This window comes from Sebastes fasciatus, chromosome 11 (genome assembly GCF_043250625.1).
Source record: "Sebastes fasciatus isolate fSebFas1 chromosome 11, fSebFas1.pri, whole genome shotgun sequence".
Lineage (NCBI taxonomy): Eukaryota > Metazoa > Chordata > Actinopteri > Perciformes > Sebastidae > Sebastes > Sebastes fasciatus.
This window is the reverse complement of record NC_133805.1, coordinates 11498806-11519924: the sequence shown is the minus strand read 5'-3', so window position 1 is coordinate 11519924 and position 21119 is coordinate 11498806. Positions and strand designations below refer to the sequence as shown.

Here is a 21119-nt window from a genome sequence, read left to right as displayed (position 1 = left end):
CTCTCGCTCTCTCTACTTTTGGCGGGAAAGACAAACTATGATATCTTGATTAATGTTTGAGTAACTTTAGTGTTGGAGTAACTTTAGCTTAACCTGTTAGCCTTACCTTAAGACTATAGAGCAAAACATTGAATTCATTATCTGAGGAAAGGCGTTACTATAATCTTTAACCGTTTGTTGTATTTAACTGTTATTAACTGTTATTAACTGTTATTAACTGTTAATAACTGTTATTAACTGTTATTAACTGTTATTAACTGTTATTAACTGTTATTAGCTGAGTTAGCTTAGATTCATCCTGTTAGCTCGGTTGGCTAATCGTTAGCATCAGTTATAACTCAACCAGAGAAGGAGAACGATGGCAGCGGGGAAGATGTGCATCAGGAAGAACAAGGAGGAAACTGCTGAGGTTTGACCACACCACATACTAGATCTGATTTAACCAGTTTGTGTATTCATAAATCAGTGTTTAACAGGATGTTTTAGGTCTGCTCTGGAGGACAGATTGCGCCATCCTGTGGTCTTCATGTTAGCTCACATGTTTGCTCCTTTTTTAATATTTTTATTGAATTTTACATATAGACATATATACATATATACACATACAGACAGACTAACATACAATGAAATGTTTAGTCAGAATGTCCAAGAAAGAGAGACATGACATTTGATGTATTTCACATATCTAACAAAGAAAACAAATAAAATAAAAGATAAGACAAAATAAATAAATACATCAAAGAAGAAGTACAAAAAACAAAAACAAAAAAACAACAATATTTTTTATTGAATTTTACATATAAACATATATACACATACAGACAGACTAATAATATTAATAATTCAATTATACAATGAAATGTTTAGTCAGAATTTCAAAGAAAGAAAGACATGACATTTCATGTATTTCACTTATCTAACAAAAAAACCCAAATAAAATAAAAGATAAGACAAAATAAATAAATACCCCAAAGAAGAAGAACCAAAATAAACCCCACAAAAAAAAACCCACAACAACACCTAACAATTTCAACAACAGCACTCAGCAACACACAGCAGTTTCAATTTGTCTGTCCAAGAAACTCCAACAAAGGTTTCCAAACATTTTCAAATTCTGCTGCTTTTCCTCTGGTTATGTATGTAAGTCTCTCCAGTACAACACAAGATGCCATCTCCCTCACCCAAACATGTATCGAAGGTAAATCCATATTCTCCAAGACAAAGCTATCATTCTCCTGGCCTGCAGGGGTCCAAAGTCAATTCAAATTCACTGTTTTGAGTTAACGATAAAGTTATCTGGATATATACTTAGTATACATATCTTTGCTTGGTGAGGCACCTTCACTCCAACAATCTCAGATATATTCCGAACAATTGTTTCCCAGTATTTGTTTAACTTCAGACAGTCCCATACACAGTGAAACAGAGTACCCCTTCCTTCTAAACATGTAGTACAAGTGTCTGGGACGTCAGGGGACCATTGGTTCAGTTTGGCCGGGGTAATGTAAGTTCTCATTAACCATTTGTATTGTAATAATATTCATTCTCATATTGATTGATTGTTTTTGGGCCTTTAAACATGCAAGTTCCCAATCTGTCTCTTGTAATGTTTTCTCCTTTTATTCTTTGTTTATCTGTTTTATTTATTTAGAAGTGGACAGGGTTATTCCTGAATGACTTGAAAACAGAGCAAGAGTCCCTGGTCTTCGTCAAGAGGATGATGGCGGTGGCTATCTCCTCCATCACCTACCTCAGAGGGATCTTTCCAGAGGATGCCTACAGATCCAGATATCTGGAAGGTGACCACAAATTACCATAAATAGCCTAAACGTTGAGGAAAATCCGGAAAACTCATGCATGCACTTCATATGAATAGACCTAACGCTATGTGTGCTATATGTGATATAGGTAGAATTGGAAAAGTTATAAATCAGTTATAAATAAACTTCATGGTAATATTTGTACCTATTGTATGTCCTTTGGGTATGTTTTTTATATAAGCCATATGATAGATAGATAGATAGATAGATAGATAGTAACTTTATTGATACCGAGGGAAATTCAAATTTCCAGCATCACAGTTCCATAGTGCAAAACATGTTAGTAAAAAGGCAGTAAAAAAGTTAGTAGTACAAAGTACAAAAAGTATACCAGATATAAAAATACCAAGAGATGAAGAAAACTGTTAAAACTGAATATAGTGCAGGGTAACAACTGAGATATGGGACTAATAAAAATGTGAATATAGTGTAAAAGAAACTGTTAAAAAATTAATATAGTGCAGGGTAACAAATGAGATGCAGGACTATTAAAAAAGTAAATATAGTGCAGAAGAAACTGTTAAAAATTATACAGGTTTCTACATAACCCTGACACATATTTTATATTCCTTTCATGTGAATTGTATTTTACTGTCTTTTTATATGTGTGAAACAAATAAACATAAACAAACATTGTTGTTGCCATTTCAACAGATTTGTGCATCAAAGTTTTGCGTGAAGACTGCAACACCCCTGGTGCCAGCAAAGCTGTGAAATGGTGAGTGCAGTGATAATCAGCACTTGGTGGCTGAAGGTAATTTCCAATCTCCTAATTGATGTTTTCACCTTGTTCAACCTTGCATGTTCCAGGTTGATGGGCTGCTTTGATGCATTAGAGAAGCAGTATGTAAGTTAATGCATCCATGAATACTTTGAATAATGTTTCATGTGATCATTACTGCCACTATTTTTTACTATTCACTGTTCTCTAACAGCTCCAGTTTGTATTCATTGGGGTGAGTAAATAAAGTCAGCACAGCAACATTTATAGTTAACATATTGCTCATATCAGGCGGAAAAATAACTCTGTACAACATGTTATTGCAATCTAGGTGTACACCAATCCAGATGAACCTAATGTAAGTTCTCTTAAAATACTGAAAAATTATGTGTTTAGATTATGAACAGAAACACACTGTTGGCATATTTTGTTAAATCATAATTCCAGTGTGAAGCCTGGTCAACATTAAGAAGCATTTCTCTTTGTGCAGTGCATTATTGAGTCATACCAGTTCAAATTCAAATACACTGAGAAGGGGCCAGAGATGGACATACTCAGGTTTGGATAGACTTTCTATGTTTGCATCAATGTATTGGATAAAGCCTCCACATGTGACTGAACTGATGATGATATAACCCCAGGAACAACGACGTGGAGATGCAGGTGACGTTGGAGGACACCAAGAGAGCCTCGGTGCTTCTCATCAGGAAGCTCTTCCTGCTCATGCAGAACCTGGAGGCCCTCCCCGACAAAGTGTACCTCACCATGAAGCTGTACTATTACGACGACAGTAAGACGCGTTCACGCCTCTGCCGAACAAAGTTAAGAATCTAGTGTCACTTCTTGGGGTTGCACAGTGAAAACATCTCCCTCTGCTCTCCTCTCAAAGTCACCCCAGAGGACTACCAACCACCAGGCTTCAAGGAGGGCGAATGTGACAGCCTCTGGTTTGAAGGCATGGCTGTGCACTTCAAGGTGGGCGAGGTGCAGACGGCATTCCACACCTTGAGAGTGCGGGTGTCGGCGGAACAAGGCCGGCTGGAGAAGCTTCAAGAAGGGAACCACCCGAAGGAGACCAAGCAGGAAGGAAATCTTCCAGAAACGGGAATGATCGAGGTGGGTGCAGAAAGAGGATTATTAAAGTTTAACAGTCAAGCACAACATTCCCTTTCTCTGCCGACATTTTCTCAAAAAAATTCTACATCTAGCTCATTCCTGTTAAACCATGTCAGTTCTCTCATGTAACAAGTTTTTTTTTCAGTGGGTGCAGTTTGCTGTAAGTTTATTATAATTGTCTGTAAACACCTGGTTACAGGATCCTCTTAAGAAAACAAACGCCGAAGAGGATCTGCCTTCCGAAGATGGTAAGTCTGTGCTGCTACTGTTACGAAACTGTAAAAAGTTATCAAAGCTTTACACTGTCCACTGTCCTTTAAACAGAGTCTGCACAGTTCAAGAAACCTAAAAGACCCATGGCAAAGGTACAGTTGTACTAGAGGCATGATTATATTAAGAGTATGCCGGTTACACAACATGACATTTGACACAATGCAAACTGGACAGGTGATTATCTTTTTTTTCTATCTTAGAGAAAGGCAGCTTCCAGAAATCTGTCAAGGAAGAGAAGAAGAACTTAGCCACAACATCACACAAAACAAAAGCTCTGTCAGCAATGTGAACACAAACAGGAACTATTTCTTCATTTTTTTGCAATGTTAAACACTGTTTATTGTTATGTTACAATTTATTCGACATGAAAATGTGTTTGGACTGGTTCCTTACATAATTATCTCTACCAACAAGGCAGGATGTTACTGTCCCAGTTCTTATTTAAACAGCAGTGTACAAAAACCGTATATATTAAGTGTACAATCTAGACTGATTACATTTTGTGTTTATAAAAATATATTGATGTGGTTTGTTCAAGAAATAAAGCTCGACTTGTAAACGTTTCTGTTCTTAAGTACAACTAGAAAAATGTCATTCTCTACATGGCTTACAGAATCTATTAAGCAAGAAAATATACAGTGCAAATCATATATCACAATGTGCGATTCTCTCTACGCCTTAGAACCTGAAATTAATCAAGGTTCAGTAAATACTGAGTACTTTAACTTGATCCATTTTGGCACAGATGACAATGTGATTTCAAAAGTGTTTCAGATTCAAATGAATATTTCCATAACTATTTGCCTCACTGTTACATGTAGCTCACATTCAGAAAATATTAACATATATCCTGGTTCATTTTCAGGACGGACTTCCAGGCTTGTTTCTCATCACTTTTGAGCACTAAAGGTTTGATGCTCTTTCCCTGAAGTGTTTTTCTGGTCCAGAACGTCTGTTTCAGTCTCTAGGTCACAGTTACAGCGCCACCTTCCTCTCGATGTGTGTGTGTCCTCTAGAAGAGGCTGTCCACATCTCCCATCTCCACAAACACCGTCTTCAGCTGGGAGTAGTACTCAACTGTCACCTGACCGTTCTCCCGCCCGATGCCTGGTGAATGTAAAGATTACAAGTTTACTTCCACTTCCACTAAAAAAGTGTATGAAAAAAATTTAGTATGTTCCAATACATAGTTAACTAAAAATAAATTAACTACATCTGGTTGCAAGCCAGCATGCTTTTCTGGCTATTGTGACCTACAATCCTCCGCACAGCGGATATGTGAGCAAGAGGGTCAAAGTTCAAGGTGCAATGTTATGTCAAGTAGTATGTCCCAATAGTAAGCATACAACATGCATGCAACAGTATGTGCTTTGTAGGGGCAGCTGCAGTACGTACTAAAAGTAAAAAGAAAAAGTGTGATTATGTGATTTGGAACGTATTCTAGGTTTTTAAAAAAGACGTACTCTCCACAATGATCAGATTAGCTACTGATGTTGTTTTCTGACGGTATTATAAGTAATGGATAATGTACAGCGAGCCGGTCATTGTTTTGAAATAAACCCAAACAGGGCGATGTGGACTTGCTAGCTGTACATTATCCCGCTTATTACACGGCTACTTACTTAAGAAATCAATAATTTGACACAAAAATGGTCCGCCACAGTCTGACATCAGAACTGCGCTCATAGCAACGGTCGGTTATACATAGCAACAGAAATAACAGACTGTAGAACGCCATGATTGAACAATCAAAATCAAAGAGTATTCAACAAAGCCGTGTAATAACAATAAATAACAGCCCTATAGTGCTTCAAGCAGACTGAAATCATTTTAATGAAAACAATAATTGGCCAGTGACATTTGGCTCCTGGTCTGCGTGCCTGTACCTGACATTTTGAAGCCTCCAAAGGGCACCTCAACAGGAGTGATGTTGTAGTTGTTGATGAAGCAGGAACCAGCCTTGAGGTGTTCCACCACGCGATGCGCTCTCCTCACATCCCTACAGACACAAAGCAAAAGGTAAAAAACATTTATTCATTTAGTTTTGTGTTCATTTTAAGAATATTTACATATATATATACAGTATATATATATATATATATATATATATAAACTGAGGATAATTCTGCAATAGTGTGCTGCCAGGTGCCATCACTTTGCTGCTTTTAACTTAAATCTAGATTCTTGAGAAAGGTTTAGGGCAGTCATGGTTCAAAAATCTCATTTACGAGCCCTCAATGTCTCGCCACAAACCCACCTGGTGAAAACTCCTGCAGCCAGACCCATGGTGGTGTCGTTGGCTCTCAGCAGCACCTCCTCTTCTGTTTCAAAAGACAACACGGACATGACGGGACCGAAGATCTCCTCCTTCACACAGGTCATGTCATCTGTGCAGTTACCTGTACGAGGAAAATAAAGAAAGAACTAACACTGGTGTGACCTCAGAGTCACCTATCTAAACTGTACTCGGGTAGTGATGAATCCCCTTTGACTCTTAACAAATTGTGGTGTTGCAGACAGAATTTGAACACAGTAGAACAGTTGTGTATCTTCTGAATGCACTATTAATGGAAGAATGTATGGTCCTACCCAGTACACATGGAGTCATGTAGTATCCACCTCTGAGTTTGGGATCTGATGGGACAAAAGGTTCACCTCCGCACAACACTGTAGCTCCCTAGAAACGGAACAAATTAAGGTCTAAATTTAACTTGCTGCATGCGAGCCTGCTGACAAAGCAAAATAAATGATTAGGATAAGTCTTACCTCTTTCTTCGCCTGATCAACAAAGGACAGGACTTTTTCCAGGTGTGTCTGGTTGACCAGTGCTCCCATTCGGGTGCTCTCCAATAGTGGGTCTCCTATCTCGATCGCCTTCGTCCTCTTCACCACCTTCTCCAAAAACTCAGGCAGAATATCCTTGTGAACAAAGACCCTCGTGCCGTTGCTGCAGACCTGTGATGCATTTAATCAAATCAAATATACTTCCACGTGTAGATGTGTAGAAATACAACGTATAAGATCCAAACCAGAACACAGTGTTTACCTGGCCTTGAGACAGGAAGTTGGCCATGAGAGCTCCCCTCACGGCGTTCTCCAGATCGCTGTCCTGAAAGATGAGCAGAGGAGATTTCCCCCCGAGCTCCAGGGTCACGGGCTTCACCGCCTTGGATGCCATCTCCATGATCTGTGGGTCAAAGTCACATGGAAGAATATCCATTGATTACTCTGGTCACATCACAGATTAGAGCGGGAAAAGACAGACCTCAACATCTTTAACACTAAATCTACAAATCCTTAATCTTCACCATCATGAGAGGTAAGGTGTTTTATGAATGAGTGGCATTTTTTTATTTAATGTCTCATGCTAAGTTGACGAGGTGTGTAGAATTTTCAGCTCTACCATGTAAATAACACCGACCTTCTTGCCCGTGGCCACACTCCCAGTGAAGGACACCTTAGCTACGTCAGGGTGGTGGCAGAGTAAGCTGCCGGTCTCCTGGCCGCCCTGCACCACGTTGAGCAGCCCCTCTGGAGCGCCGGCCTCGTCGTAGACCTCAGCCAGGATGACCGCCGTCACGGGCGTCACCGGTGACGGCTTGAACACCATGGAGTTGCCTATTTTAGATGACAAACAAAAAGGTGAGTAAGACTCATTGCTTGACTCATCTAATCAACTAAAGAGCACCCAGAGATTACACCTACGTCAACACCTAAATTGTGAATGTCAGGGCTTATTACATCAAGATTTGTGCAAAGAAACAGACTCACAGACACTGAGATGTGATCATTTTTATGTTGCTGTAGTGCCATCTAGAGGTGAAATGCCATTCTATTTTTCAAGATTTCTCAGGGTAAATGTGCATACCTGGTATTTAAATTTGGCTGCAATTGGACAGTATGTTTGAGTGAGTTATAGCAGCTTACGTCCAATACGCCAAACCTAAAACTATTTGACAACCAATTATAGAAAAATGGTATGAAGAAAAACAACCATTTTACAGATTTATTTGGGTGGACAGTCTAAGTTAAAATGCACAAAATCTTAACAGCCTTTTCCTGCTTTTAAGCCTTACTGTTGAGTTATATAAAGTGCTTTATAAAATTCTCACATTGTGGTGTTATCCAAACCCAAAACTTCAATGTTTCCCTAACTTCTTAACAAATGTCCCTGAATCCCTTAATACCTTTTGAGATATTCTTCGAAATAAACAAACAGCTAACCAAACACAAAAACCTTCCTGACAGAGGAAATCATTTAGGTGTACTAAAATTAATAATTAACAGTATACAGGAACTTAAGAAGCATCCCATTACCACAGGCCAGAGCAGGAGCTGATTTCCATGCAGCTATCTGGAAAGGATAATTCCAAGCACCGATGCCGACGCAGACGCCCAGAGGCTCCCTGCGGGTGTAGGCAAAGGATCCCCCAGACAACTGGACATGCTGGCCTTGACAAAGGGAAAGCACAAGTATTTTGTAAAAGAGGTTTAAAGGTTGTCATTTTAAAAATGTTGGTTTAAAAAGCTGAATAATGCATCGCATAAAACCTTTTCTTCTACCAACACATATGCAAAACTTGTAAGTGTTTAAGATGATAATATCTGATAATGGGCTAATGCGCCATCATATGGGTGGCTTTCCCACTTAACCTCGCAATTCATAAAAATCGTGGATAACATATTGAGTGAAATTTCAGTCTGTCATGCCGCCGCTATCAGTTATTTTATTTGCCTCCAGACCCTTGGAAGGAGGGAAAACATGTAACAAATGAGTGAGAGTTGCATTGTACCAACCTGCCAGAGTGCTGGCCATGCCTGCATAATACTCGATACACAGTCTGGCAGAGTCCACGTCCATACGGGCCTCTGTGATGGACTTCCCATTGTTGACCACCTCCAGTTCAGCTATCTCCTCTCTCCTGCTCTGTGCATGACAGTGTAATACATGTTTAGTGTTACACAACATCTCAGATCCATCACTGGATGTACAAAACAAGGTACTCTTTTCATAAAGTACAATGAATTTAGGCTGAGGCTATTATCCCCTATTTGGTTTCATTATAAAAATGCATGCTAATCACAAAGGAAGAAATATAGATAATAAGATGAGTTACAGAAATATTTTAGTGTGGGTTTAGTTGTTTTAGTGTTGCCGTGTGTTTTATTGTGTTGCTGAGGTTTTGAACTCTTCAAACATTCAGCTGAGACAGTAAAGTTAGTTACCTTGAATGAGTTTAAAGCTCTGGTGAAATCACTGCAGTCCAGGTTGTCTGTGTTCAAGTGTTTTTTATGAGCAAGTTTTTATGTTGTTAATTTATATGTTGTCTGTTACTTTCACTATAACTGTCTTGCTGCTATCTTGGCCACATCTCCCTTGTAAAAGAGATCTTTGATCTCAATAGGACTAACCTGGTTAAATAAAGGAAAATAATAATAAAGATGTGGATTGTGTGAAACAGGCTGCAACTCGGTATCATGTCTCTGGTATTTTTTACATTAAATGTATACAGTGTATAGTGATTCCCAATCTAGAGATCGTTGTTATGCTTGATATAAGAGAACCTCAATTAAAGGAACACTGAATGCTTTTAGGAAACCAAGGGGTTGGCATACAAATGAACAAAACAAAAAACACCTCGATGATATGGGCAGCTTCTATCATGATCCTCGCCCTCTCCATCCCAGACATTTTGCTCCAATGGCCAAAGGCCGACATGGCAGCCTTCACGGCCTGATTGACCTCCGCGGCACCACAAGGCTCCAAATGGCACAAGACCCGCCCTGCAAAGTGAAACATGTGATGGTGACGACAGTTAAGTACACAGGTAAAATGTAAACAAAAGGTTACACAACTTCTATTTGGCAAAGGCCATATCCCTTTGTTTGTACTGATCGAAAGTCATCCTTCAACAAAGAAGGAAATTAAATCTAGGCCTGGCGGCTACAGGCTGTAATATATTGAATGTAACGTGGCATTTACACTCTCTTTTCCAATGATGGGATTAGTGATAATATAAGGAGCATCATTCTGCCTGGAGAGTAGGCTGCACACAAGCTGTGTGCTAGTATTAAACCAAGCTACAAATAGCCTTAAAATCATCATCATCATCATCATTTTAACTCTGATGAAGACATAGTAGTAGTCATGGTCTGAAATTAAGTATTTTCCTCACGTGCCACTGTGGCAGGTCACTGAACATTTCTACTAGCTACACAATCTTTTTGTCTGCCACTTCTGAAATCTATGTAGAACGCTTTAGAATTGTAAACACTGGGACTGAGTATTGGCAAGAATCTGGCGATAGGATACCTATCATGATACAGGTGTTACGATTCAATATATTGCGATATATTGTGGCACTGTAAGCAAGACGATATTTTGTGATTTTTTAAAATCTAGTATAAAAAACACACCGCCATATGCATAACATTTGAGTAACTTTATTAAAAACTTTTTTATGCAATCAGAATAGTAGTATCTGCATTTGCATTTCTCTTTGCAAATACAATAAAGTGTTGACTGAGTTCATCTTTGCTTGTAAACTATTAATTAGAAATCAATACAGGGTTTCTGAGAATCGATACAGTATCACAAAACATATTATTGCAATACTTTTCAATATTTTCTTACATCCCTAGTAAACACTGACAGACAGATTTTAAGATTTTATTATTAACTTTTAAAGCTCTGCATGGTTTGGCACCAAGCTACCTCACTGAGCTCCTTACACCATCATTGCATCATTGTATCTGTGCAAGCACTTTGAAACTATGTTTAGAAAGGTGCTATACAAATAAAGATTATTATTTATTATTATTATTATTATTATTATTATTATTTATCCCAAACTATTTTTAATTTAGGAATTCATTTTTAAAAATAATATATTTTTTTATATAAGGAAAATCTCTCTGCCATGGTGGCAGGTGACCTAAAATGTTTTACCTGCCACAGCCAACATTGACCCTGTATTTAGCAGGTGGCAGGTGCTAATGTCATTCCCTGGTAGTAGTTGAAATGTTTAATTGTGGTTGAACAAGAAAAGAAGCCACGTGTGACTAAATGGATATACTACAGAGATAAGCATGTAAAGGAGTGTGTTGCTGGAAAAAAAATGGGTGCAAAGTGGACTTTTCTTGGGTAAGTAAATGTCAAATAAGAAAAATGTATTACTGCATGTAGAAAGACAACTAGAAAGTATCCAACATAATAACATAGATGATATTGTTTCCCAGGCCAGAGATCACCAGACAGACATTTCACACAGCAATGGTCAAAGTCCAGTTAGGAAACTAGGTCAATCATGTCAAAAGACAGACAGATTGTTTTAATACCAAAGAATTGTGTCGCTTACCAGTTGCAGGTTCGTAAACCTTTTCCTTGTTGCTTTTCTCTTGGCTCGTCCTTCGCCTCCCAGCCCAGAAGTTCAGCGGGGCAGTGATGTCCACTTTGCCCGAGGAGAGGCATCGAACCCCGGCTGCAGCAGCAGCGGGCCGCCGCAGGGACGAAGCGAGCCTCTGGAGCATTCTCTCAAAAAGGCTCCGTTGCTCGAAGTTTAGCTACAAGAAGTGTACAAAACTGTTACAAGTCATTTGTCAGGTTTCACCATTGTCTTTAAATCTTAGCAAACTTACTTTTACAGCCTTATTCACACTTAGTAACTGCGTATTTTAAGGTTGTGAGTCTAAAATAACTGTTAACGACATGATTTTACTGTTGAGCAACCAGGAGGCGGGGCAAGTAACGTATGACAGTTAGTGCTGCGTCAAAAGCGTAACAGCTGTCAATCACAAAAAAAGAAAAACGATGAAAATATCTACGAATTAATTTAATCAAATATAAACTATCATCATTAACCTAGACTGAAAAATACATAAATATAATGTAATAAATTAATGTAAAAAAAATAAAATAAATAGCGAGTGCATAAACGTTGGTGTTGTGGGCGGAGCTTCGCCTCACTGATACTCCAGCACAGCAGCTCCGACAGCCTCACTGCAAGCATGGCCGGCGACAGTGAAACACATCAGAGGGACCGTGTCGAGAACACCGACGTTATTCGACAACCTTTCCTCATCGGTGTCTCCGGAGGCACCGCCAGCGGCAAGGTTGGCACCTTAAGCTAGTCAATCTGACAGGTTTCGCGAATTGCCATGGTTCTATTGTAAGCTAAAATCACGTTAGCCGGGGTGCTAAGTTTGGACCGCGTGGCTTCCTTCAGCGACGAAACGTTTGAGTTTTGATTGACAGATGATGGTGTTAAAACCAGCCAGCTCTTCTCTGGTTTCATTTGGCACTACCACCGCCTGAGGCTGGATTTGTTCAATTAACATGTTCCTCCTTTTGTTACGTGATGGCAGCACTGTCGTTAGCAGGATCAACTTACATTAGACTACGTGGAAGAGCTCTTCTGATGTTAGCTTACTTAGCTTAGCTTATCTGCCTAGCTGAATTCCATCACATTCTAGAAGTAGCGGTTGGTCTAACGGTTAGATCAGGGGTCTCTAAGCAACCAGCAGCTCTGGAGCCACATGAGGCTCTCCAGCTCCTCTCCAGTGGCTCCCTGTGGGTTTATATAAAACAAATAGTGGAAATGAATAACTGTTTTTTGGTTTACATTTTCATTTTTATTTATCATTGTTGTAGGTCTATGGTACGACGGTGAGATGGAGTATTAGGGCCACATTCAGGAAAAATATTCCTTTATTTTGAGAATAAAGTCATAATATTATGAGAATAAATTCGTAATATTATGAGAATAAAGTCATCATATTATAAAGTAATTGTATGTGTTATTTAATTTTTTTCTCGTAAAGTTATGACTTTATTCTGTAAATCTCAGATGTTTTTTCCCTCAACGTGGCCCTATTAATACCCCGTAGTACATTTGCTCTTTGTCCCTCACTGCATTAGACTTATATACTATATACTTAGACTATAAACCTTCATCACAATGCTCAAATGTTTTGCGGCTCCAGACAGATTTTTTTTTTGTGTTTTGCCTAAAATAGCTCTTTTGATAGTAAAGGTTGCTGACCCCTGCGTTAGACAATAACGAGTGCTAGCTAGGCTATCTGAAGTAAACATTGTGAACCACATCTCCTGCATGTCTATAATATCTTTTAGACATTGTGTTACATGTAGTTAGACTATTCCACGTTGTGTGTTTTGTTGTTAGTGACCTGATATGACCGCTAACCGTTAAATAACGTCACGTTGGTGAAATACGAGATAACGGTCACATGGCGCTAGCTAGCGGGAAACGGATAGCGTCACTGGCGCCCACGTCCTTTGTTCTGTAAAGTTTAAAAAAAACAACCAAAACCTGTTTTTGACTAGGCCGGTTTGTGTCGTGTACTATGTATTCGGCTAGATTAAATCACCGAAACCAACTTTTATTTCATTCCCCTCCATGATTGGACTTTTTAACCGTATTTTACCGCGGCAGTGTTAGCTGAATCACCGGCAGCATCCCGGTACTGACCTCCTTGTTTCCACCGAGCAGCCCACACTGACGTGGATGTTTTTCGAAGACGTCATTGGATTTCTTTGTTATGAAGCGGGTGTATTTTTTGCGACCGAAGAGACCACACCTCGTGTTTATCTCGCGTTGAACTGATAAGCTTTGTCAGTGACGCTCATAAACCAATCTGCTTTCAAAACAAAAGCGTCGAATATCTTGACTTTTTAATGGTTGTAATATGTGTCTCATGTGCAGAGTAGGTGCATCGTCCTCAGTTAGCCCCTCCTCCCAACTTTGTCCCAGTTATCACTGAGCCAGTGTTTTGCTTCCTGAAAAGCCCCCTCACAAGGGACTGAAAAAAAACTGCACTGTGGTCTGTACTTTTTTTATTTGCACATATATAAAACTGCACAAAATCCAGTCAATGAAAAAAACAAACAATCTCCTCCCCAACCCTATGAGAAAAAAAAACTTTAACAAAAAAGGAAGAAAGATCTAAACTAACATAATTTTAAAAATACAACAAAAGTTAAACGGCAACAAGAAGCGCACAAACTGTGCAGAAAACCTAACCAAACAGTGGAAAACAATAAAATACATACAAAAGAAACAGTACAGGGGAAAAAAAGAAAATGTATCTAAACATATCAAAAGATAATTGGACATCCTGAATTAAATGTGATAATTTCCTTTTTAAAATGTTTTAAGGAAAACAAGCTCTTGATAACGTGTATTTTGGTGTTCCATATTTGTACACCACGATATCTGAGGGAGTACTGGCCATGTTTTGTAAAAAGGCAGGTGAAGATGATTAACCTAGTCTAGTATTATGTGAATGAATTACTGAAGTACTGTGGTCTGTACTCAGGGTACGAAATTAGCACCTGCCAAATAAAGAGTAAATGTTGGCTGTGGCAGTTGAAAATTTCAGGTCACCTGCCACCATGGCAGGCAATATTATTTTTAAGAAGCAATTCCTAAATTAAATGTAGTCATGGATTAAGGTTACAAAATATATTCCATAAATCTACGGTCTGGTACCACTGACTAAAGCGTTCTACCTAGACTTCAGAAGTGGCAGACAAAAAACTTGAGTGGCCGGTGGAAATGTCCAGTGACCTGCCACAGTGGCAGGTGAGGAAAAAGCTTAATTTCAGACCTTGTCTGTACTGTTTTGACTAGATCAGTCTGATTTAGTAAAATGACTGCACTCAATGCTCATTGATTTGATGATGCAATTTTAGCCTGCTGGTCTGAAAGCAGCCTCTCCAGCTCAGTGTAGTGCAGCAGCAGTGCAGATTTTGCATTTTCATCGGCCTAACTGCTGATGCTCTTTAGAATATCTTTTTCTAGGTAACAAAAGTAATGAAAACCGTTCAGAATCAATTAACTCATCAATCATTATTTTCAGTAGTAAACTAGGGGTGTAAGAAAATATCGATACACGTGAGTATCACAATATTATGTTGTGCAATATTGTATAGATTCTCTAAAAAAAACTATTTTTTTTATTAACCTCTTAAAAATTGTGATGGCTTGTTGTCTGGCCTGGCCACTATTGGGCTCAGTTTTAAAGCTAGAGTGAAGATTCTTTATAGAATCATATGAAACCACAAAACCTAAGAAATCCATCGGTACCAACCATGTCATACTAGCTTGTCACAAAGGAGGCTAAATAAAGCTCCAAACTTGCACTAAATTTTGGCAAGGAAAAACAGGCATGGCCATTTTCAAAGGGGTCACGTGACCTCTGGCCTCAAGATATGCGAATTAAAATAGGTTCTATGGGAACCCACGAGTCTCCCCTTTACAGACATGCCCACTTTATGATAATCACATGCAGTTTGGGGCAAAAAAAACATAATTTTTTTTAATGCAGTATACATTTGTTTTTGCCTATTCTAACATTTCTAGTGTGTTCTTTATACTATGACAGTTTTCCTAAAAAATCGCCTTGCTTACAGTATCGCAATATATTGATTCGTTACCCCAGTGTCATGTTACGTATCGTATCGCCAGATTCTTGCCAATACGCAGCCCTATAATAAACCGATATTGCCATATATGGCTACAACACCAAGTAGCTCAGTCTTAAAATGGAACATTTTTACAGTGATAAGAAATAAAAAGAAATGCCAGCTTTTGGCATTTGTAAAACTGATTCACTTTTGAAACGGTTGCTTTTCACTTTATGAATAGCAAACAATGGATTGTCAGAATATTTATGGATTAATTATCAGTCAACTTTGTCAATCTAGAGTTTGAGCGTTAAAAATGATGCCTCGTTACAGTAAATGTCAGTGTGCATTGGAGCTTTGTGTTCGAAGTCGGATCCTCTGAAATTGTTGTATTTGAGTGTGCTGACACAACTTCCCAGCTCTCCAGTGGGGGCGTCCAAATTCATTGTAGCACAATTTCATGGACACAAAGGCAACCGAGGTTAGGGCAGCTGGATAATGCCCAGTCAGCACTGGGTATGAGATTCATTTCACTGGGAAGGTCAGTGGGTACAAACATTGTGGGCCGCTGGGCATTTCACCTATGATTGTTAGGTTAGTTGACCTCACACACAAGGTGGGAAATTACCCACCCACGCCATTTCTGGGTCAATGTGACTGTGGGTGTGACCTAATTGTTAATTCTGTTCTATTGTGGACTGAATTGAAACTAGTTTTCACTCCATATTTGGGTTGTGAAAAATACCGGTGTTGCTGCAGATTTTTTAACCGGGCAACCTTATATATATATATATTTTTTTTTTCCCTCATGTAAGCATACTGTTAATGCTTAATCACCCCATTTTCCCCATCTACTGACCTACTTTTTTTCTATTTGTCTGTTTCTGCAGTCGTCAGTATGTGAGAAGATCATGGAGCTGCTGGGCCAGGACAAGATCGACCACCACCAGCGGCAGGTGGCGATCCTCAGCCAGGACAGCTTCTACAAGGTGCTGACTCCAGAGCAGAAGTCCAAGGCACTTAAGGGCCAGTTCAACTTTGATCACCCAGGTATGCACATACTGCGTAGTTGGTGGCACAGCTAATGAGGGGTATAATCACCTCTGATGGCTTTGCAGTAGGCACATGTTGGCTAGTCATATCACAGTTGAAACCAGATTCTGTAAGTGGGAGTTTCACTGTGGGTGTGTGGTTTTGAAATTCTCCATGTACCTGACTTCAGCCAAATTTATATTGTATGAAAGTGGATGCAATAATTTGCACGTTCAAATAAGCAGTTTGTCAAGATGAGATCAAATATTGGCTTGTGTTCAGCAGCAGGCGTTGCTGCCACGTTGATGATTTCTTCTAGTGCGTCTCTGGCAGAAGCATAGACTCCATTTTTGGAGTCTGACTTTGACCCCCGATGCTCCTGCTTCCTTTCTCAGCTGATTTTAAATCCCCACAGTCAGCAGGCCTTTCTCCGAGGCAGCTGCTCTATAAGGCTCAGACACCGAACCCAACACCCTCGAAGAGGATTCCTGGGTTACCAAACGTGCAGTACGGTGGTCCCATGTGTCCGTGGGCGCACACCAAGCCGGTGGTCCCACGTGTCCGTGGGCGCTCGCCAAGCTGGTGTTACTGCCATTAAGTTATACGATGTCTCATGAAGATCTCATCTGAGCGTTTATCTTTTCTTTTCCTCAGATGCCTTTGACAATGAGCTGATAATGCAAACACTCAAGCAGATCCTGCAGGGAGAGACTGTCCAGATTCCAGTTTATGACTTTGTCACTCATTCCAGGTGAGCACCTATCTTCTGCACGTCACAGTTGCCGTTTGGTCTACAGCTCCCAGCATTGTGTTCCTGCAGACTAGACCCTTGATTTATAATTACAAGTCACGTTAAACCGGTTCCTGATTGACCTGATTGTGTAATCATTTTACACTTGCATAACACCATGACTGAATGTAGTCTCTGATGGGTGTGTTGTTGTGTTGTTTCAGGAAAGAGGAGTTTGTTACAGTGTATCCGGCCGATGTGGTCCTGTTTGAGGGCATCCTCATATTCTACTCCCAGGAAATTAGAGATCTGTTCCAGATGAAGCTGTTTGTCGACACAGATCCAGACACGCGCCTCTCTCGCCGAGGTGTGTAGTGAGAGTTTGGTTAATGCACACATTGCTGTAGAGCAGTGCATCCCCTAACCTTTTGTCATTTTGTTAAGTGGCTGGTATTTATATTGTCCATCTTTTTTGTGTGATTTCTCCGTTTCAGTTCTGAGAGACATCAGTGAGCGTGAGAGAGAGCTGGAGCAGGTGCTCGCTCAGTACATCACTTTTGTGAAACCGGCCTTTGAGGAATTCTGTTTACCTGTAAGTGACGTTCCTACTTTTCAAGCATCTGTAGTTGTGCAATAGAGCCCAACTGATACACTGGGTTGCCCAACATTATCAGCCAGTTTTAGCTCTGAACAGATATATTAGTTTGAACATATGTCGGCCCATCTGAATCAAGAAATTGCAGTACAGAAAGACCAATATGGGCAGAAATGTCACTTGAAACTGAATTTGAATAATTTATATTTTTATTTAACTTGAATAATCGCATTGAAAACTGAATCACATAATTTGAAATTGAATATATTAATTTATATAAACTATTTGATCCTTTTTTTTATTTTTACAATGAAAATTCAACTCTCAACTACCACATTCAGCGGGGAGGACGATGACGTTTTCTCCTCCCAGCCACTTTGTATTTAATCCAGTAAACAAACTATTAAAATGTACACTGACCGACAAAATGACTGACAAACTTCGGAAGTTTGGAGGAGAGTGGGAGAGCTCAGCGAACTTTGTAACTTTGGAAGTTTGCTCAGTAAACTTTGGAAGTTTGCTCAGTAAACTTTGGAAGTTTGCTCAGTAAACTTTGGAAGTTTGCTGAGCTCTCCCACTCTCTTCCTGGCAGAAGTAGTCTCCCGGCAGCGGGGAGGACGATGACGTTTTCTCCTCCCACCCACTTTGTATTTAATCCAGTAAACTATTAAAATGTACACTGACCGGATGTGTGTATCGGTAAACAAAATTTGAATTGTGATAACTGAATGTGAAAAGATGGAGAGTTGAATTCTCAGTGAGGATGAAATACAGTTTCAGAGCAACTGAATTCAATTCATAATATTGCATTCAGTTTCAAGTTCATTGGGATTCAGTTCCAAACTAATAAATTCAAATTGTTTCTAGTGACATATTTCTGCACGTGGGCCAAAATCACATTAGTGTTAAGAGCACTGAGTTTTTTTTGTTGTTTTTTAACTGTGACATGTCGTGCTCAGTTCATATCTTGGTCACAATTCTTGAATACCCAAATTTAAGGGATCCTTATTAAAATGGTTGTTTATATTTTGTCTATTTATTAAAAACTACTGGTTATGTTTTTTTTATACTCCCAAGTATCGGTCTGGCTCTATTGTGCAGTATACAACTGATGATGAGAAAATGTTTTTTTGACAGTAACTTGTAACCTTATCTTTATTTCTACTAGACAAAGAAGTATGCAGATGTGATTATTCCACGAGGAGCAGATAACCTTGGTATGGACAATTATTACTTTACAGTACGCAGACATTGCATTTGTTGCATAAACTCTGTTGGGTTTGAAGATTACAAGTTTTTAAAAATGAGAAAAATCTGGGGATGTGGAAGGAAAGAATTGAGCTTACCAAACTTGTAGCCCACTTCTCTTGCGTGGTAGTGTGTAGAAATATAAAAAAAGACCATCTCTGGTTCTGCTGCATCGATTTTGATACTTTTGAGTCTGACAATTTTGGTGGTTCACTCTGTGTAACCATCTCTCTTCCTCATTTCCCGCAGTGGCCATCAACTTGATAGTACAGCACATCCAAGACATTCTGAACGGCGGACTAAAGCGCCACAACGGCTGCACGAACGGCCACAGCACTACTCCCCGTCAGCGGCGGACCTCCGAGTCCAGCAGCCGGCCTCATTGACCTCATCGCACCTCTCTTCACCGGCCGGAGAGGGGTGTGGGGGTTGCGCTGTAAATAATGCCTTTTGGCATCTGTATTTAAGAAGAAGAGATGCAAAAAGAATTGAAATGCCTTTTATTATTATTATTATTATTATTATTAGGACTACTCTTGTTATCTGGTTCTTTTATTGTAACTGTTGAACTTGGAATTTAGATTTTTTTTTTTTCTTTTTTTTTTTTGTCAGAAGGGTTAAAAGAGGAGCTCTTATTGTTCTTGTGATGAGACCATTGGTTTAAATTGACCCCATGCATTTTCCTCCCAGATTGCATTTTGTTTTTTATGTATCCCCTGCTGCTCCATGGAAATTCATGCCGCTAATGAATAAAAGAGGGGAACCCTTTTTCCTTTTTTTGTAATGTCTGATAAAACTTGAACCCCTAATGGCGGGGGGAGTCTGATAAATGTTTGGGTAAACTCCCAACGAGAGGGATGTGGATTAGAAAGGAGTTGAAGAAACGGGATTGCACTCCGTAATTGTACCGACAATCTTGGGAGTGTTTCCAACCCGTTGTTCTGTGTTTTAAGTTCCCTCAGTGTAATGTGTTACACTAGAGGTCTGTTTACTACAGTGTCCACCACACTGACTCTGTATAATGTCTGCTGCAGCAGGAACACACTACATGATTTTTCTGTACTGATTGTCAGGTGCAGAATAATGTGACTACCAGACCTATGAAGCCAAAGGCTAGTGTCGTGGGTATACTTCTAATAATTACAATACTGATGACTGCCCCAATCAAAAAACTCATTTACACGAACACGTATAATGTGAATGAGAATAAGTTCACTATCCATTAGACAGTTATTTACTCGTAGTATTCCCCATTTTAAATGGTTTAGCTAGCATTCACACGACACAAATCAGCCCCTTAAATAAGATTAAGATATGATTCATGTACTCAGGTTGGTAAATACCATTTCTGATTTCAAATGCCAGAATAAAAGGTGTGATGAAGGTGTTCAATGCCACAGCAATATTAGTTTCCCCAGGTGTGTGGCCAGTAAAACACCAAGACATCACCATAAATGCCTCTGCAACGTTGCCTCAGGTTAACATGTACAGTAAGGATCCACGCGAGAAGCCAGTTTCCATTCTTTGACTTAAAGGTATGATAAACTGTTGAATCGTTTTTTGTATTCTACGTGCTGTATTTGTTGTGTATAGTGTGATTGAATGACAGATTTGTACCAGATTTGTACTGTAGGCTGTGGAATTGTCTTGGGGTTGGATGATTTATGACAGAATGAAACAATTGCTTAATGGTTAATAAACTCATGCAGCCGTGTCTGAAGAGTGTTATTTCTCAATTATATGCTTTGATTACATTTTTGTGAATGTATTATTTGTGTATATGCGAACAAAGAAGGCTTCTCTCACTACAATGATGTTGCATTGGCCACTAATAAGTAGGTCATTCATTTTATTGTGTCCACTAGAGGGTGCTGGAGTTATGCTCCCTTAAAGTGCTGCCGGACATGTGAACATTAAGCCTGTAATCATCCTGAATACTAACAATGACATTCATTTTTTTTTTCATTATTTATTATCTAATTTTTTAAAATATTTTTTAGAATATCTAATGCTGATGTTTTTTTGTTTTTTTTCGTTTCTACACTCATTACTTTAAAGTTTGTCTATAAACTTTTGTTGGTATGAACTATAAATTGCATATATAAAAACAATCTCGAAAAAAAATAAAGTATATATACAAAGAGTGGTAGAATAAGAGA

The 21119-nt window shown here is 39.1% G+C and overlaps 3 protein-coding genes across 5 annotated transcripts; 2 read left to right on the top strand and 1 right to left on the bottom strand.

Annotated features, from left to right (window-relative positions):
• Positions 1-225: 225 nt before the first annotated feature.
• zte38 (zebrafish testis-expressed 38) lies at positions 226-4489 on the top strand. Of its 2 annotated transcripts, XM_074650603.1 has the most exons (12): positions 226-409; positions 1652-1799; positions 2475-2538; positions 2631-2667; positions 2756-2776; positions 2873-2899; positions 3032-3099; positions 3183-3331; positions 3431-3657; positions 3857-3905; positions 3982-4022; positions 4131-4489. In XM_074650603.1, exons 1-12 carry the CDS (start codon positions 359-361, stop codon positions 4176-4178), a joined length of 930 nt encoding a protein of 309 aa, XP_074506704.1. In that variant the 5' UTR covers positions 226-358; the 3' UTR covers positions 4179-4489. The 2 variants fall into 2 exon arrangements, with proteins under 2 accessions (XP_074506704.1, XP_074506705.1); XM_074650604.1 differs by lacking the exon at positions 3982-4022.
• Positions 4244-13643, bottom strand: aldh9a1b (aldehyde dehydrogenase 9 family, member A1b). Of its 2 annotated transcripts, none has more exons than XM_074650599.1 (12): positions 13419-13643; positions 11289-11493; positions 9569-9714; positions 8728-8857; positions 8248-8382; positions 7352-7548; positions 6977-7117; positions 6697-6885; positions 6520-6607; positions 6188-6329; positions 5817-5929; positions 4244-5037 (listed from the first exon to the last, which is right to left on the bottom strand). In XM_074650599.1, exons 2-12 carry the CDS (start codon positions 11458-11460, stop codon positions 4943-4945), a joined length of 1548 nt encoding a protein of 515 aa, XP_074506700.1. In that variant the 5' UTR covers positions 11461-11493; positions 13419-13643; the 3' UTR covers positions 4244-4942. The 2 variants fall into 2 exon arrangements, with proteins under 2 accessions (XP_074506700.1, XP_074506699.1); XM_074650598.1 differs by lacking the exon at positions 13419-13643 and adding an exon at positions 11569-11720.
• Positions 11883-20674, top strand: uck2b (uridine-cytidine kinase 2b). The gene is made up of 7 exons (XM_074650605.1): positions 11883-12042; positions 16246-16405; positions 17042-17138; positions 17342-17484; positions 17612-17709; positions 18881-18929; positions 19210-20674. Exons 1-7 carry the CDS (start codon positions 11938-11940, stop codon positions 19344-19346), a joined length of 789 nt encoding a protein of 262 aa, XP_074506706.1. The 5' UTR covers positions 11883-11937; the 3' UTR covers positions 19347-20674.
• Positions 20675-21119: the final 445 nt, after the last annotated feature.

What these genes read in the sequence shown, in the direction of transcription:
- zte38 (XM_074650604.1), top strand. Translation starts at nt 359, where the DNA reads ATGGCAGCGGGGAAGATGTGCATCAGGAAGAACAAGGAGGAAACTGCT. An exon ending in ATGCATTAGAGAAGCAGTAT is followed by an intron (nt 2,668 to 2,755) that starts GTAAGTTAATGC and finishes GTTCTCTAACAG; the next exon opens with CTCCAGTTTGTATTCATTGG. An exon ending in TCCAGTTTGTATTCATTGGG is followed by an intron (nt 2,777 to 2,872) that starts GTGAGTAAATAA and finishes ATTGCAATCTAG; the next exon opens with GTGTACACCAATCCAGATGA.
- uck2b (XM_074650605.1), top strand. Translation starts at nt 11,938, where the DNA reads ATGGCCGGCGACAGTGAAACACATCAGAGGGACCGTGTCGAGAACACC. An exon ending in GAGGCACCGCCAGCGGCAAG is followed by an intron (nt 12,043 to 16,245) that starts GTTGGCACCTTA and finishes CTGTTTCTGCAG; the next exon opens with TCGTCAGTATGTGAGAAGAT. An exon ending in GACTTTGTCACTCATTCCAG is followed by an intron (nt 17,139 to 17,341) that starts GTGAGCACCTAT and finishes GTGTTGTTTCAG; the next exon opens with GAAAGAGGAGTTTGTTACAG.
- aldh9a1b (XM_074650599.1), bottom strand. Translation starts at nt 11,460, where the DNA reads ATGCTCCAGAGGCTCGCTTCGTCCCTGCGGCGGCCCGCTGCTGCTGCA. An exon ending in AAGCTGCCCATATCATCGAG is followed by an intron (nt 8,858 to 9,568) that starts GTGTTTTTTGTT and finishes TGTCATGCACAG; the next exon opens with AGCAGGAGAGAGGAGATAGC. An exon ending in AGCTCCTGCTCTGGCCTGTG is followed by an intron (nt 7,549 to 8,247) that starts GTAATGGGATGC and finishes CATCTAAAATAG; the next exon opens with GCAACTCCATGGTGTTCAAG.